The sequence below is a fragment of the Sylvia atricapilla genome, chromosome 3 (genome assembly GCF_009819655.1).
Source record: "Sylvia atricapilla isolate bSylAtr1 chromosome 3, bSylAtr1.pri, whole genome shotgun sequence".
NCBI classification, from domain to species: Eukaryota; Metazoa; Chordata; class Aves; order Passeriformes; family Sylviidae; genus Sylvia; species Sylvia atricapilla.
In genome coordinates, this window is record NC_089142.1 from 107445777 (window position 1) to 107458647 (window position 12871).

The 12871-nt window shown below is 52.0% G+C and overlaps 1 protein-coding gene across 2 annotated transcripts; it reads right to left on the bottom strand.

Moving 5' to 3' along the window:
- Positions 1-1765: 1765 nt before the first annotated feature.
- On the bottom strand, positions 1766-12075 carry LAMP5 (lysosomal associated membrane protein family member 5). Of its 2 annotated transcripts, none has more exons than XM_066316539.1 (7): positions 11972-12075; positions 11410-11502; positions 10959-11131; positions 10635-10766; positions 10451-10556; positions 8823-9011; positions 1766-2800 (listed from the first exon to the last, which is right to left on the bottom strand). In XM_066316539.1, the coding sequence occupies exons 2-7, from the start codon at positions 11447-11449 to the stop codon at positions 2622-2624; spliced, it is 819 nt and encodes a 272-aa protein (XP_066172636.1). In that variant the 5' UTR covers positions 11450-11502; positions 11972-12075; the 3' UTR covers positions 1766-2621. The 2 variants fall into 2 exon arrangements, with proteins under 2 accessions (XP_066172636.1, XP_066172635.1); XM_066316538.1 differs by lacking the exon at positions 11972-12075 and adding an exon at positions 11856-11933.
- Positions 12076-12871: the final 796 nt, after the last annotated feature.

Here is a 12871-nt window from a genome sequence, read left to right on the forward strand (position 1 = left end):
TGCCAAGTGCTTCCTAAGGGAAACCCCCATCTGACGTGAAAAGCAGCAGAAGTCCTTCAAGCAGGCACAGGAGCTGCATCAGCTTTTAGGGGGCTTTGTCCCCATGCAATGGCCATTGCCACCACCCCAGTGCTCCGGGGTCAGGCAGGGACAGGCCCTGTGAGTGCCCTGAGAGGGTCAGTGCAGGATCAGTTAAAACCAGTTCACAGAGGCCACCATCAATCAGCTTTTTTCCACCTTAAATCCACGCAGATGTTTGGGAGGGAGCACCTCCCTGTTCCAGCAGGCACGTCTTACTCACATGGTGCAACAGACGCCACACCAAGGGACTGGAGCCCAGCAGCAGCTTCACCTGGACAAGGCACAGCCACCTCCCGGAGCAGCCTGGGCATGGTGTCCCCAGGCACTGCCTCTGCTGCACTGACACAGCCCCTCGGCCAAGCCCCGGGCTCTGCTGCCTTCAGCAGCTCCATGTGAAGCCCCTGAACTTCCCCCTCTTCCAAGGGAGGACGCCAGCCAGGTGGGCATGTCCTCTGAGTGACGGGGGTGGCTCCAGTGGGGTGCAATTCTCCCACCTTTCCAACAGCCCCCTGGCCAGGATGGCCTATCCAGGAGACAAATGGCAGTGGAGGGGCTCCTCTGGCATCTGCAGCTCAGCTGTTGGCTTCCTTTTTGTATTTTATTATTCTTTGGGATGTCACAGTGGCAGATGTGCCAGGCTGATGGGAGCTGGCTGGGACAGCCTTCCTGGCCCCAGGGCAGACAAAGGGTGAGGCAGGACAAAGCTCCTCTCTATTAAGGATGAACTTTTAATCCTTTTATTCACCCTCCTGCTACCTCTGGCTTTTTCTAATTGCCTCTAAAAGAACCTTTTGTTTTCTTTTTTAATTATCAGCTTATTGTAGGCAGTGGCACTTGGTCAGTCTAAAGCTCACCCAGGACCCTTTCACTGGAGTTCTAAGGGAAAAGGGCAAGGCCACAATCATCTTTAGTGCCATAATTTTGCTTATTGCATCCAAATGAGAAAACAGAAAGCTGAGCATAGCATAGCAATGAGACCAGAAACAAGGCAGGACTAAAGGAAGGCTTAAGCTGCATCCACCTTCATCAAAAACCCCATAAATCTTGGAGGAGACTACAGCATTAAAGAACAGTTAAGTTTCTTCTCTTGCCTTTTTCCAATGTTGAAATTATTATTTTTCTGTGATTGACTTTAAAGCTGAAAGAAAACAATCAAGCCTCTGAAATAAATCAGTTTAAGGACAAGGAAGTGTTTTCCACACCCTGAACTGACACAAAGCCTGGACTAACTCCTGCTGAGGTCACACCCGAGCCAAGAGGAGTCAAAGGGTTCAGTGGGAACTGGACGGTGCTGGAATAAAACACATCACTGCCCACACAACACTCAGGAAAAACAACCGAGAGAGAGAGGAATATTAGGGACAACCAACAAATCACAGAATACTGAACCACCATCGTGTCTTCACCAAGCCATTCGCAGCAAACCCACTGCTGGAATAAATCCTACAGGTAATATCCACTCAGATGATGTATTTGTGTTCCAGCTCCATTGGTATCATGGAGTGAGTACAAAGCATTACGTAATTTCAAATTAAGAAGGCAAATCAATCATTATATATGCACACGTTTTAATTAATTTTAAAAATCATCTACATTTAGGATCAATTTCAAGAGTTCCCTTATATTTTTTCTGTTACATTAGATTATACCTGAATAATCTGCATAGTAACTTTAACATCACTGGTTTCTTTTTCTCTCTTTTTTTTTTTTGTTCTGTTTTGTTGTGAAAATTATCAGTTGCAGGTAGCAATGTAACATCTCAACCACAATCACAATACGTGCAGGATGCCAAGCCAGAAGCATTTCTCAGTTGACTTGCAGTAGCATGGCACTTTATAATTTGTGTATCGATACTTTTTTTCTTTTTTTTTTCTTTTTTTTTTTTTTTCCCCTATGTTTAGTTCAGATGTGGCTCAAGAAGCAAAAACAAACTTTCTTCACCCAGTCTCAAGTGTGGGGTCAACTCCACAGCTGTAATCTGCTCCACTGGAGTTACTTTTTTTTTTTTTCCCCTTTTTTTCCCAAAGCAAGCCTGCATTTGCCTCCATGCTTTCCTTAACATGAGTGCAAATTCAGAGATGTGGTTTGAGTCCCTTCATTAGAGGGACTGAATTAACCCTGTGCAATGGCTTTCTCTCCCAACCCTGCTTCCTGCATGGACAGGAATGGGGAGGGCTGAATGCTCCAAAGGTGATGCAGGGGGAGGTAAGAATCTCTTAAGATGGGAAAAGGGGAAAAAAATAAGTAAAATAAGAAAGTTAATTGTGCTCCCAGCGTGAAACTCTGACATGTGAAGCATTTCTGTATCCAGATGATCAGCCCAGCTGCTGAAAGGAGGTATTCAAACCACCTACAGACACCTCGAGTCTCCTTACAGTCTGTGTTAAAGCCAAGCATTAGCCTGAGTGCCTCCATGAAATACTCCGGATTAGGTGCTGTGAATACCATCCCTTGCCCCCCCCAGAACCTTTCCTTGCCCGCAGAAAAAAGTGCTTTTGCTTTTTCTACCTGATAAATGCTCGGTTGCTCGGTCCTGCTCCCTATCCCATGTGTTTGTACTGAGATCTGTCCCGAGGGATCTGCACCTGGCTGGCCGTCAGCTTGTGGTGGATGTGGTAAATGCCGAGGGTGATGACGATAACCAGCCCCAGGATCAGCCCCAGGATCAGGGGCAGGGTTTCCTCCAGCTGCTCCCTCTGGTCCACCGGGCACTTGTGTTCTGCAGGGGAAGAAAAGGGGAAAGAGGCCCGTGGGTGGGACGCTGCCGAGCCGAGCTGCCGCCGCTCCCGGCCACGGCTCCGCGCAGGACGGAGCGGCCGCAGCCGCCAGCACAGCCCCGGGGAGAAAATCAACTGCTTTGGGGCAAGAGGGATCAGTCACAACGCAGGGATGCAGGGAGAGAACACATCTATCAAACCAGCCCACGCACTGGAAAAACACCTTCATGCCCATAAGCTCAGCCCTCTCTGCCACACATCGATGGCCTCGCTGGGGACGGGGCAGCCGAAGGCCGAGTTTCCTGAGTGATGGAAGAGCTGCTTTGTTTATTCTTCATTTATTTGTTAGAGAGTCTGGAGAGGCCTTTAATTCTGCACCAGACTCACCCCGCACATCACGCAGAGATTCCCCCTCTGTCCGCAGGCTGGCAGAGGTCCAGGCACAGCCCCGGCCGAGCACACGCCGTGTCTGTGTCCAAGAACACCCCGCACGGCCACCAAACACGGCAAAGGAGGAGCAGGAGCAACATGAGCCCTGCCAGTGGTTTTGTCTCTGGCTGATGAGACTCTGCTATAGCCCAATAAACCAGTAGAAAATGGTGATACAATGGGAAAATAATTTTCTATTGAGCTTGGAAAGGCCACTAAGGTCAGGAAACATGATACACTGGTAATCCTGGCTCAGCTCCCTTACACTTCCAGAGTCTGCTGCAGGCCTGAGTGACAGGATCATGATACACGTTTTTCCCCCACAGGATTGTTGCACCTCTGTGCTGATGGACACGCAGAGCCCATGCTGCTGAGATGGGACTGACAGGCTAAAAAGAAGAAAAACGCCAGTTCTGGTGGGGAGAAAAAAGGGTACGTGATATAAGAAGGACAATTCTCTGGCTCATTGTATTAGAAATGTACAGAAAACAATGACAACTTTAGGGGAAAAAAAAATAGAAAATAGAAAGGCTGTGTGTTAGATGAGCGAATACAAAGGGCACCACTAATTCCACCCCTTGCTACAGACTGTCCAGATGGGTTCCCTGGGCAGCTGATGGCAGAGATCTGCAATAACCACGAAGAGCAAATGCTCCACAAATCTAACAGCATGTGGCAAAAAGCAGAAAAATCCCAGAGACCCCCAGGCCCAGGCAGGAGGTGACAGCAGAGACTCATCTCCAGTGGTGCCGGCACCAACCAGGAGCTTCACCACATCCTGGAGTGCAGCCTCCTCCCAGCAATGCCATCAGGAAACATTTCAAACTGTAAATGAGGTGAAACAAAAAAAAAAGCAAAAGTGAAATGTAGTCTAACACAAAGAATGTCCTTTTTCAGTTCCAGTTGCTCACAGTTTCACCAGAGGAGTGATTAATCACCAGGACTGTGGCACAGTCGATTCAGCAATTGCTGCAATGCAGGGGTTTTGTTTGTTTGTAGTAAGGAGAATGGGGGGGAAATCCTGATTATTACTTAGCTCCCAAAATTGGTTTTCTAGTGCTCTGTGGAACTGTTCCCAGTTTAGGATGCTAAGGCCTGAGCAGCTCACGGGGACACAAGCCCAGGCTGAGCTGACTGCAGGAAAAGGCACACGCAGGGGGTTCTGCAGGGCCGGGGCTGCTCTGAGCCCTCTGCCCACAGGTACAGAGCAGCACCACTCCCACGGGAAGGATCCAAGCTCCAGGAGCTCCCGTGCACTCCCCACACGGCTGCAGACAGGGTGTGCTGAGGTGCCAATGAGCAGCGGATCACCGTGGCTGGACACTGATTTTTGCTCTGAAAGTGGCTTAGCTTAAACCCTACAGAAGATGGAAAGCAAGCTGTTGGAAACCCAGCTGAGAGGATTCCCCTGTGCTCAGACACACTGGGTTTTTCGTGCACCTTTCCCTAAACAGGAATGCTCCAGTATCTGCAGGAGAACGGGCTGGATGTGGGGGACTGCAGCCAGTGGAGAAGGCAAAGCTAAAAGCACCAGTGCAGAAAACAGCCCCAGCTGTAAAGCATCCACTTGTAACATTTGAATTCCGCCAAATTTTGCCAAAGCAAACCAGCTGCAGGGCACAAAACATGCCAGAGGACGTGGCCAGAGATCCGTCATCCACAGAAAGCCATGGCTGTGGTTAAGTGTCTGTGTCATGACTCAAAAAAGTGTCAACTCCTGCAGGTAGCCAAGGAAGAGAGTTCTTTTTCCTGACACTATTTTTAAGATGATTAAAATAATAATAATAATTAAAAAAAAATAAAGCCAACAGGAAAGGGGGAAAAAAGCAAAGCTGTCAGTCTCCAGCAACACATCCCCAAACCCAGCTGGACCCGCTGCACGTCCCCAGGCAGAGCAGCTGCCTCTGCCCTACCCACACCTTCTCCTTGCCAGAAACATCCATTTTCTCCTTCTGGAGCAGACCACCAAAGAGCTGGGCTCTTTGGAGACTGCAGAGGGAATGGGAAACCCAGCACAGAGGCACTGGAAAGTGCTAAGCACAGACACATCTGCAGCAGAAGTGAGGCTCTCCGGGTGCTGACTGCTAGGAGGATGAATTAATATAATGTTAAACCACATCATTTTACAACAAATAAAAATATTTTCACATTTATAACAATGTACTTTAACACTTATACAGCATTTTTCACCCCAAGAATTCAAAGCAAAGGCACTGAGGTCCACAACACAGCAGGGAGGCAGGCAGGCAGCAGGTATCTTTCCTGCTCCATCAGCACAGGAAAAGGCAAACAGGGAACAAGGAGGGGAGAAGGGTTTGCATAATGTCCACAGCAGACAAATGTGGACATTCAACCCCTTCGAGCATGGGCAGGTTAATGCTTGACAAATGAAAAACCACGGCACTGGGATGATTTTGAAATTAACGACCCTGCAGGTAAACAACCCTTTCTGTCAAATTTTCCCCAGGACTTCGCTCCAGGTCACAGGGATCTCAGCATTTCCCAGATTACTGGGGTTTACCCTCGGCCCAGGGAAGCAAAAAGGTGCCTGGCAAAAAAGAGGAGGTTCAGGCAATGCTGGGAGTTTTGCTGCATCCTGAACACGGCGGGGTCACCCCTTTGCCAGGGCAGTGTCACCCCAGTCCCTGCCCCGTGGAACACCCACTGCAGACTGGTACAGAGGAGGTGTTCAGGTACATTCCTCACTGTTCCTTTGTGCTGTGCCTCCTCCCAGGCTCACGTACTGCCACGGTTTCTATGGTGAGCGCTCGTCCAATTCCGGTACCAGGCTGTGAAACCACCTAAGAGCCCATTTTCCTCTTGCAGGAAATCCTTCTGCAGAACAAACACCAAAACCCCCGGCAAAAGGCACAGTGCCCTCCTGCAGGCACCAGCACCAGCCTGAGCATCAGCACAGGGATTGTCCAAAGGGGTGGAAAAGCTCTGTCTGGCATGACAAGATTTTTGAGATTTTGAGATGGGTGTTTATAATAAATAGCTTAAAAAAAACTTTAAAAAAAGGAAGACGGGGTGTTTTTTAAAAGCAGCTGCATACTATGGTGCAAAGGAACCTTAAGAAAATGTGGCCCTCAAGTGGAAGGTCTCAGCTCCCTCTGAACCACCCCAGGATCCCAGTCCCTGATTTTCAGCCATTGTATCCCTTTGTATTTGTATTTTTCATCATATTGATGTATATTCAAATTTTTAGATATAAAATCGAAAGAGTTTCTCTGGTGCTCTTTCATCAGTTAAAATCTTCTCACACCCTCTTGATCCAGCACTCATTTTCCAAGCTGAAAAATGTACACACACTTCCCCTATTAAAAAAAAAAAAAAATTAGCAAACTCTGAATGAAAAAAAATTCTGCTGCTTCTGTATCAAAAAATAAAAAAGTAATAGATAAATAAATAAATGTGGATTTGTGAAGGTTGGAAGCAGTGTCTAAAAAAAATACTCTACCACACGAATTTAGACATTAAAAAAAACAAACCAAATCATTCTCTACAAGCTTTTTAACTTATCCCTACCAGGACAGTGTGAGGACTAATGATGAAACCTTTCCCCCAATTCTTTGTGGAAAAAAGGGCCCAAACCCTCCTGCGTGTCAGTGATTCTTCTCCTCTAGCTGGTCTCTTTCTCTACTCTAAAATATTTTAAAATGTTCTGTAGCTTGTTCATAATTAATAGGAATTTTACCTAATGGGAAATTAATGAACCAAAAAGGAGAAGGCTAATTACTGTAACTTGAGATTGGCAGCGATTCTCAGACCCCACAAAGGATCCTGTTCTGCCATGTGTGTGCTGAGGATGAGCTCGGCTGGTGGGAACGTGCTGCTGGGAGAGCAGCAGAGCCCTGGATGGAGCTCCATCAATAAATCACTTCCCAGGATCTTTGAACACCCTCTCCAGGTGCTCTCTGGTGGTTACCATCCAGCAGAATTCAACAAAAAGGAGCGTAATTAAATAATGAGAGCAACAACAACAGAAAACCCCATTGAGCTTGACAAAGAGAGAAGCCATTCTGTCCTCCAGAGAAGGAATTCCTTCCATATGTTTAAAGATTGCTAAACCAACATCATCTCTTTGTGTACTGGAGAAAAAAACCCACCAAACTTCAACAAAAAAAGAGAAAAAATAGAAACAAATTTGCTGCCTGACAGGAATAAGCACATCATGAAAACAGCAGGTAGATTCCTTTGGCAATGAGCCCCAAGTTTGGTTGTTTTAACTGGGAGCTCTTGGACTTCACAAATTTCGTATCACAGAGACACAGTCTTGCATATCTTAAACATGCTGTTCTCAGCCTCCAAGGCCTGCCCAGCCCAACCCTGAGTGTTGGAATCCTGGATTCACAGGAGGAAAGAGAGGGTAAAGCTACCCCAACAAAAAAAAAAAAAAATTACAGCAAACTATTAAGTTCTACTTTTTTCTCCCTGTAAATCTACAAAAAATGTGGTGCTACTTTGATACAAAGAAACCCAGCCCACGGATAAAACCTACTCAGTATTGCATTGGCCTTGCCATGAGTAATTCAGCCAGGCAGAGCTCTGCCAGAGCCAGCACATGCAACAGCACAAATTTACTACATCGGTGCGGGGAAGCGCCTCGTGAGTGCAACCACTCAGCTCTGCAGTCAGTGCTGGGCTGCTATTGTGCTCCAAAGGATTTCCCACGTACCAAATAATAAAGCTCCATGTTTTTAATGCTAGTCTTCAATACCTCCATTTTCTGACTTGTTATTAAAAGACTTGACTATTACACATTTTATTTATACCTGGTCACAATAAAGAGCTTAACTAATTTTTGTGCTAAGGCAGCACTACGAAATGGGACTGGTCTTACCTAATCCAGGTGAGCATGATTACATTGCCCCATTCAACCTGATGGGAAAGCCGGGGGGAGCCAGGGAGGAGGAGCACCAGGGGTTCCTCGGGATAAAGGAAGCTAAAGCTGCAGGAATCCTATGCCACGGCAGCATTGCTGCAGACTCCAGTGCAACCCTTTGATACCAACAGCATGTTTTAAGTCAGATTTCTTTATCCACCATGGACGTTAAAGAACCCCAGAAGGGGAATGGCATCCCATGCGTTTGGTACTTGAGGAGGCTCAGTGAAGCCCGTTACGCTTCCTTCACACTCACAATGAGCATTAATCAAACTGAAGCCAGGAAGGTGCACCCCCAGGGTCTCCTGCCACTGCAGCCCCAAGCTTCCTCAGTGTGCAGCAGCCCCAAGAAGCCTCTGGGGCTGTGCTGAAGAATTTTTGTGCTGCAGAGGAGACACTTCAGCCTTGCAGGGCTCCCCAGGGTTGCTGCATTGGGGCTTGCCAGCAATCTGACTCTGCAAGTCCTCACACAAGCCAATGTACATACAACAAGAGTCCATGCTTTAGCAGCTTGGCTCAATTTGTAAAGCCTTTCGGGGAACCACAGAGGTAAGGAATGGGTTGAAGGGACTGCAGGGAGCACTGGTAACATGCTGCAGTGAGGGGAAGGTTGCTCCAGAAAAAGCGAGACCCAAATTCCTTCAGTACACTGTAACATTTCCAAAGGCAGCATCAGCACCTCGGGCGTGCAGGACGTGCCCGCTCCTTACCTTCACCGAAGACGAAATCGGCGGGGATGTCGAAGGGCTGGATCCGCACTTCGGACAGCAGGAGCTGCACGGACTTCTGGTGGTCGCTGGAGACGAGGGAGATGGTCTGCTGCGCCTGGCACTCGTAGGAGCGCCCGGCGGGGGTCACCAGGGCCGAGAGCCGGTGCGAGCTGGCCGTGTGCTTCCCGGCTGGCCAGGGGACACAGACACGTCAGGGCCTGGCCTCAGCACCCTTCGCCAACAGAAGCAACAAACCGAACGCGCGGGCGACGCGGCCGGGGCGCAGTGCGGCAGCAGCGCCCTGCTGCTTCTGGAGTGTCCTCCCTGTGGGGGACCCTGCTTTTGTGTGACACCCCACACAGCCAGGGCAGCTCCCACACCGGGGTGGCCTCCTGCAAGCAGGAACTCACAGCTCCAGCACACAGAACTGCACCACAAAGGGCAGAGCTGGCTCTGCTGCCGCCAGCTTGGCTCCAGTCACAACGCCTGGAGTCCACAGCATCAGAGAAATGGTTCCTGTTCACAGATACTCAGGGCTCAGCCCGGGACTGTAACTGTACTCCCTACATTTGGGAAACAACCATTTCTGAGGCTGCACCTGGGCTCTGAATCCAGGTAGGAAGGAGCAGTGCCATTGGGGACCACACCGCGAAACAAGACGAGCCATAAAGCCTTTCCTGAAAATACGACGTGACGATTTCACCCAAGTATAAATTACGAGAAAATATTTTCCCATCACACCAAGCTTGTTTTGCAAGCGAAGGCCCAATGCGGCTGAGCCGGGTGGAATGAGTGATATCTTCCACCACCCGCTCTTCTGCAGCCCTTTGTTCCCCTCCATCAGCACAAAAAGGCAATCAGTGCTTCGCACGGGCAGAGGCTGATGAGGCATGGCCAGCTCCTTGTTTTTGGGGACTCAAAATGCAGAAACACTAGTGGGAAAAACAGCCCCAAAACCAGCATGTCTTATGGCAACAACTCTAAATGCCCTATTCACTGGAGTTGGAAAATCCTGCAGGAGAACAATTTGCAAATGACAATATTTCATTTTTCAATTCTCGACAACAGATTTCTGAGCCAAAATGAAATAAAAACAAAATGAAAGCCAGAAGAATAGAAACCCAGTGAGAAGAGAGGAGGCTGCTGGGTGCGGAGGTGTGTAGGGGTATGATACTAATGTCAATCTCAGTTATCTTGGGAAACTGCTGCTTTCCCACCTATTCAACCATCATCGGGATTAACACCAAAAAACAATCTCCCCACAGAAAAGGAGACAAGCTTTTCCAGCCCAGGTGTCTCCCTGTCCCATCCCCTCGGGCCCTGGGTCCCACAGGACTTCCCAGCAGCACAGCAAACCCGCAGAGCTGGGCTCTCCCTCCCACGGCAACCGCGGTGATTAAAAACAAGACGGGGGGAAAAAAAACCCCAGACCAGCAAGGAAAAAAAAATACTACGCGGTTTAAACCTGGCAGCTGGTCCCAGGTTTGTCGGGAGGGTTTGGGGTTTTTGGGGTTTCCTTTTTCCCGTAAGCTGCATTTAGCGAGTAGCCCGCAGGGTGCTCCCCCTCCCAGCCCGGCTCCGCGCTCGCCCGCCGGGATCTGCCTCAAACCCCGAGCCCGGGCGCTTACGGCTGACGGCATCCTTGAAGTAGGTGCGCTCGGAGGTGTCGTAGGTGAACTGGATCCGGCTGAGCCTCCAGGACGCCTCCGGTCCCCGGGACGTGTTGTGCCCCTCCTGCCGAGACAGGGCCGGTCAGGACCCGCGGAGCCGCCTCGCCCCCGCCCCAGGTCCCAGCGTGCGGGGAGCCCGTACCTTCAGGAAGGAGAGTTTGAGGGTGTACGCTTGGTCCAGCCAGGAGAGCTCCAGCTCCGACTCGTTGGTGCCGCACTTGCCCTTCATCTCGGCGCCCCGCGACAGCGGGATATCGGCTTGCTCCGTGATCAGCTGCAAGAGGGGAGCGGGGCTCAGCGGAGCGACCCCCGAGCCCCCCGGGCCCCCCGCTGCCCTGGCTGAAAATCCTCGGAGGAGATGAAGGACTTTCCGAAAGTACCGGCAGACACGTACGTTGTGTGTCCCCTGGCCCCCCGGTCCTGCTGGAGCCCTGGACCCCCCGGGCCGCCCCCGGCCCCCACTCACGTCCACATAATTGCTGGCCCAGACGTCGTAGGGGACGATGAACTTGGCGGCGAATTCGGCCATGAGACACGTCGTCCGGTTTTCCCGCACCACGAAGATGTCCTTCTCGGGGTTAGGGGAGAGCCCGGAGAGGTTTTCAACTTCTTGCTCGGCGGCCAGGCGAGCCGCGGCGTCTGCGGGCACAGCGGGGCTGAGCGCCAGCAGCCCCGGGCCCAGCGCCCCGAGCCCCTGCCGCTCACCCGTACACCCCCAAGCCACCCCCGAGCCCGCCGGAGCAAGTTACTCTATCGCGACGGGGCGTCCCTGTCGCGACAGAGCAAGTGGAGACTATGTGGCAGCCGGAGGAGGTGATGCGGGACCGGTGCCGTGACAGCGCCGAGTCTGCGTCAGCGCCAGGGGCTGCCTTGTCGCGACAGTGCTCAGTGTCGCGACTCGCCACCCAGGTACTCACGCAAGATGAAAAACAGCCCCGGGAGGCGCCCCCCGGCCATCCTTCCTGCTCGGTCTCCGCGTGGCCGCGGCTGCTGCTCCTCCGAAAGGTCCACTCCGGAGAAAATAAAAGAAAAAAAAATATTAAAAATAAAAAGGAGGGGGAAAAAAAGCCGCACACCTCCTTTCTCAGGAGCCGCACAGGATGCAAAAGCACTCTGCTGCGGAGCGGCGGGGAGGAGGGACGGGGAAAGTGTGTGGGTGTGCGGGGAGGAGGAGGAGGAGGGGAGATGCCGGCGGAGCTGATGGAGCGCCCACGCCGAGGGACGGGGCGTACGCGCAGCCGGGCGGGGAGGAGGGAAAGAGGGATTCCCCCCCTCCGGCGCCGGGGCCCCGCCGCACCCGCGGAGGGGCTGCCGGGGATCCCCGCGGGGCCTCGCAGCGCGGCTGGAGCGGAGCCGGGCTCACCCCGAGCGCTCCCCCGGCAGGGCCGGCGCTGGGAGCGGGGCCGGGATCCCCTCGCCGCGGGCTTGCGCCGCCCGTCCGTGCCGGGAGCGGCCGGCGGCGTGGAGGAGGGGAATTACCTTTCCGGCGCCGGCTGCTCACGGAGCGTCACTAATTTCGGTGAAGGCGAACAGCTGCTCCGCGTGTTAATTTAGGAAGAAACGTGCAGCTATTTTTGTGTGGCAAGGTCAGAAACAAACCCGCATCCTTCTGTGGGCGGCCATCGACACACCTGAGCGCTAAGACGTGACAAACCACAACGCGCACCTTAACGTAAAACCCAACGGCCCCGAGCAGGTGCTTTAAAACATGAACCACACCGCCCGTGGCGGGCGTTTTTGGGGGCACAGGCAGGAGGTCGCACCGGGGGTACGCCTCGGAGGGGGGACAGGCGCCAGCCGAGCCGGGGCACTCAGGGGTTTGTCTCTGGCCAAAGGGGCGAGATGGCGAGGCGCTGAGCGCAGAGAGGGCTGCCCGCCCCGGGGCCCCTCAACTCCCCGCCGCCGCAGCGCCTTCCCTCCCTCGCTCTCGGGCCGTGGGGGCAGCGGGGGCCCAGCCCGGGGCTCCCGGCTCTGCGCTGCCGCTCCGTGAGCGCCGACTGAGGCCGACTCCCGTGCTGCTCCTTTGCTCGGGGTGACGCGACACTGAAATGTTTCTTCCCACCTCTCACCGGGACATTCTTCTTTTGGAGCTTTAACGCGCTGCCACTCTCGCCCCAGGACCAGGAGCACATCTAAATATTTACGATTTACAGCGACATCAGTCCCAGGAGCAGCGGCGATGAGGAGCCCTACACTGAGGATGGTTTTTTGGTAAAAAGCCAAAGGGACAGCAGCGATCCAGAGCGATGGCATAACTGGATTCACTACCAACTCACATTTCTAGTTCAGGAAGAGGCATCTGGAGGAAACGGTACAAGGTTTTGCAAAGCAAGATATTGCAAGGTGAGTTTTGATTGTGGGCAGCTGCCCTTTCTCTGC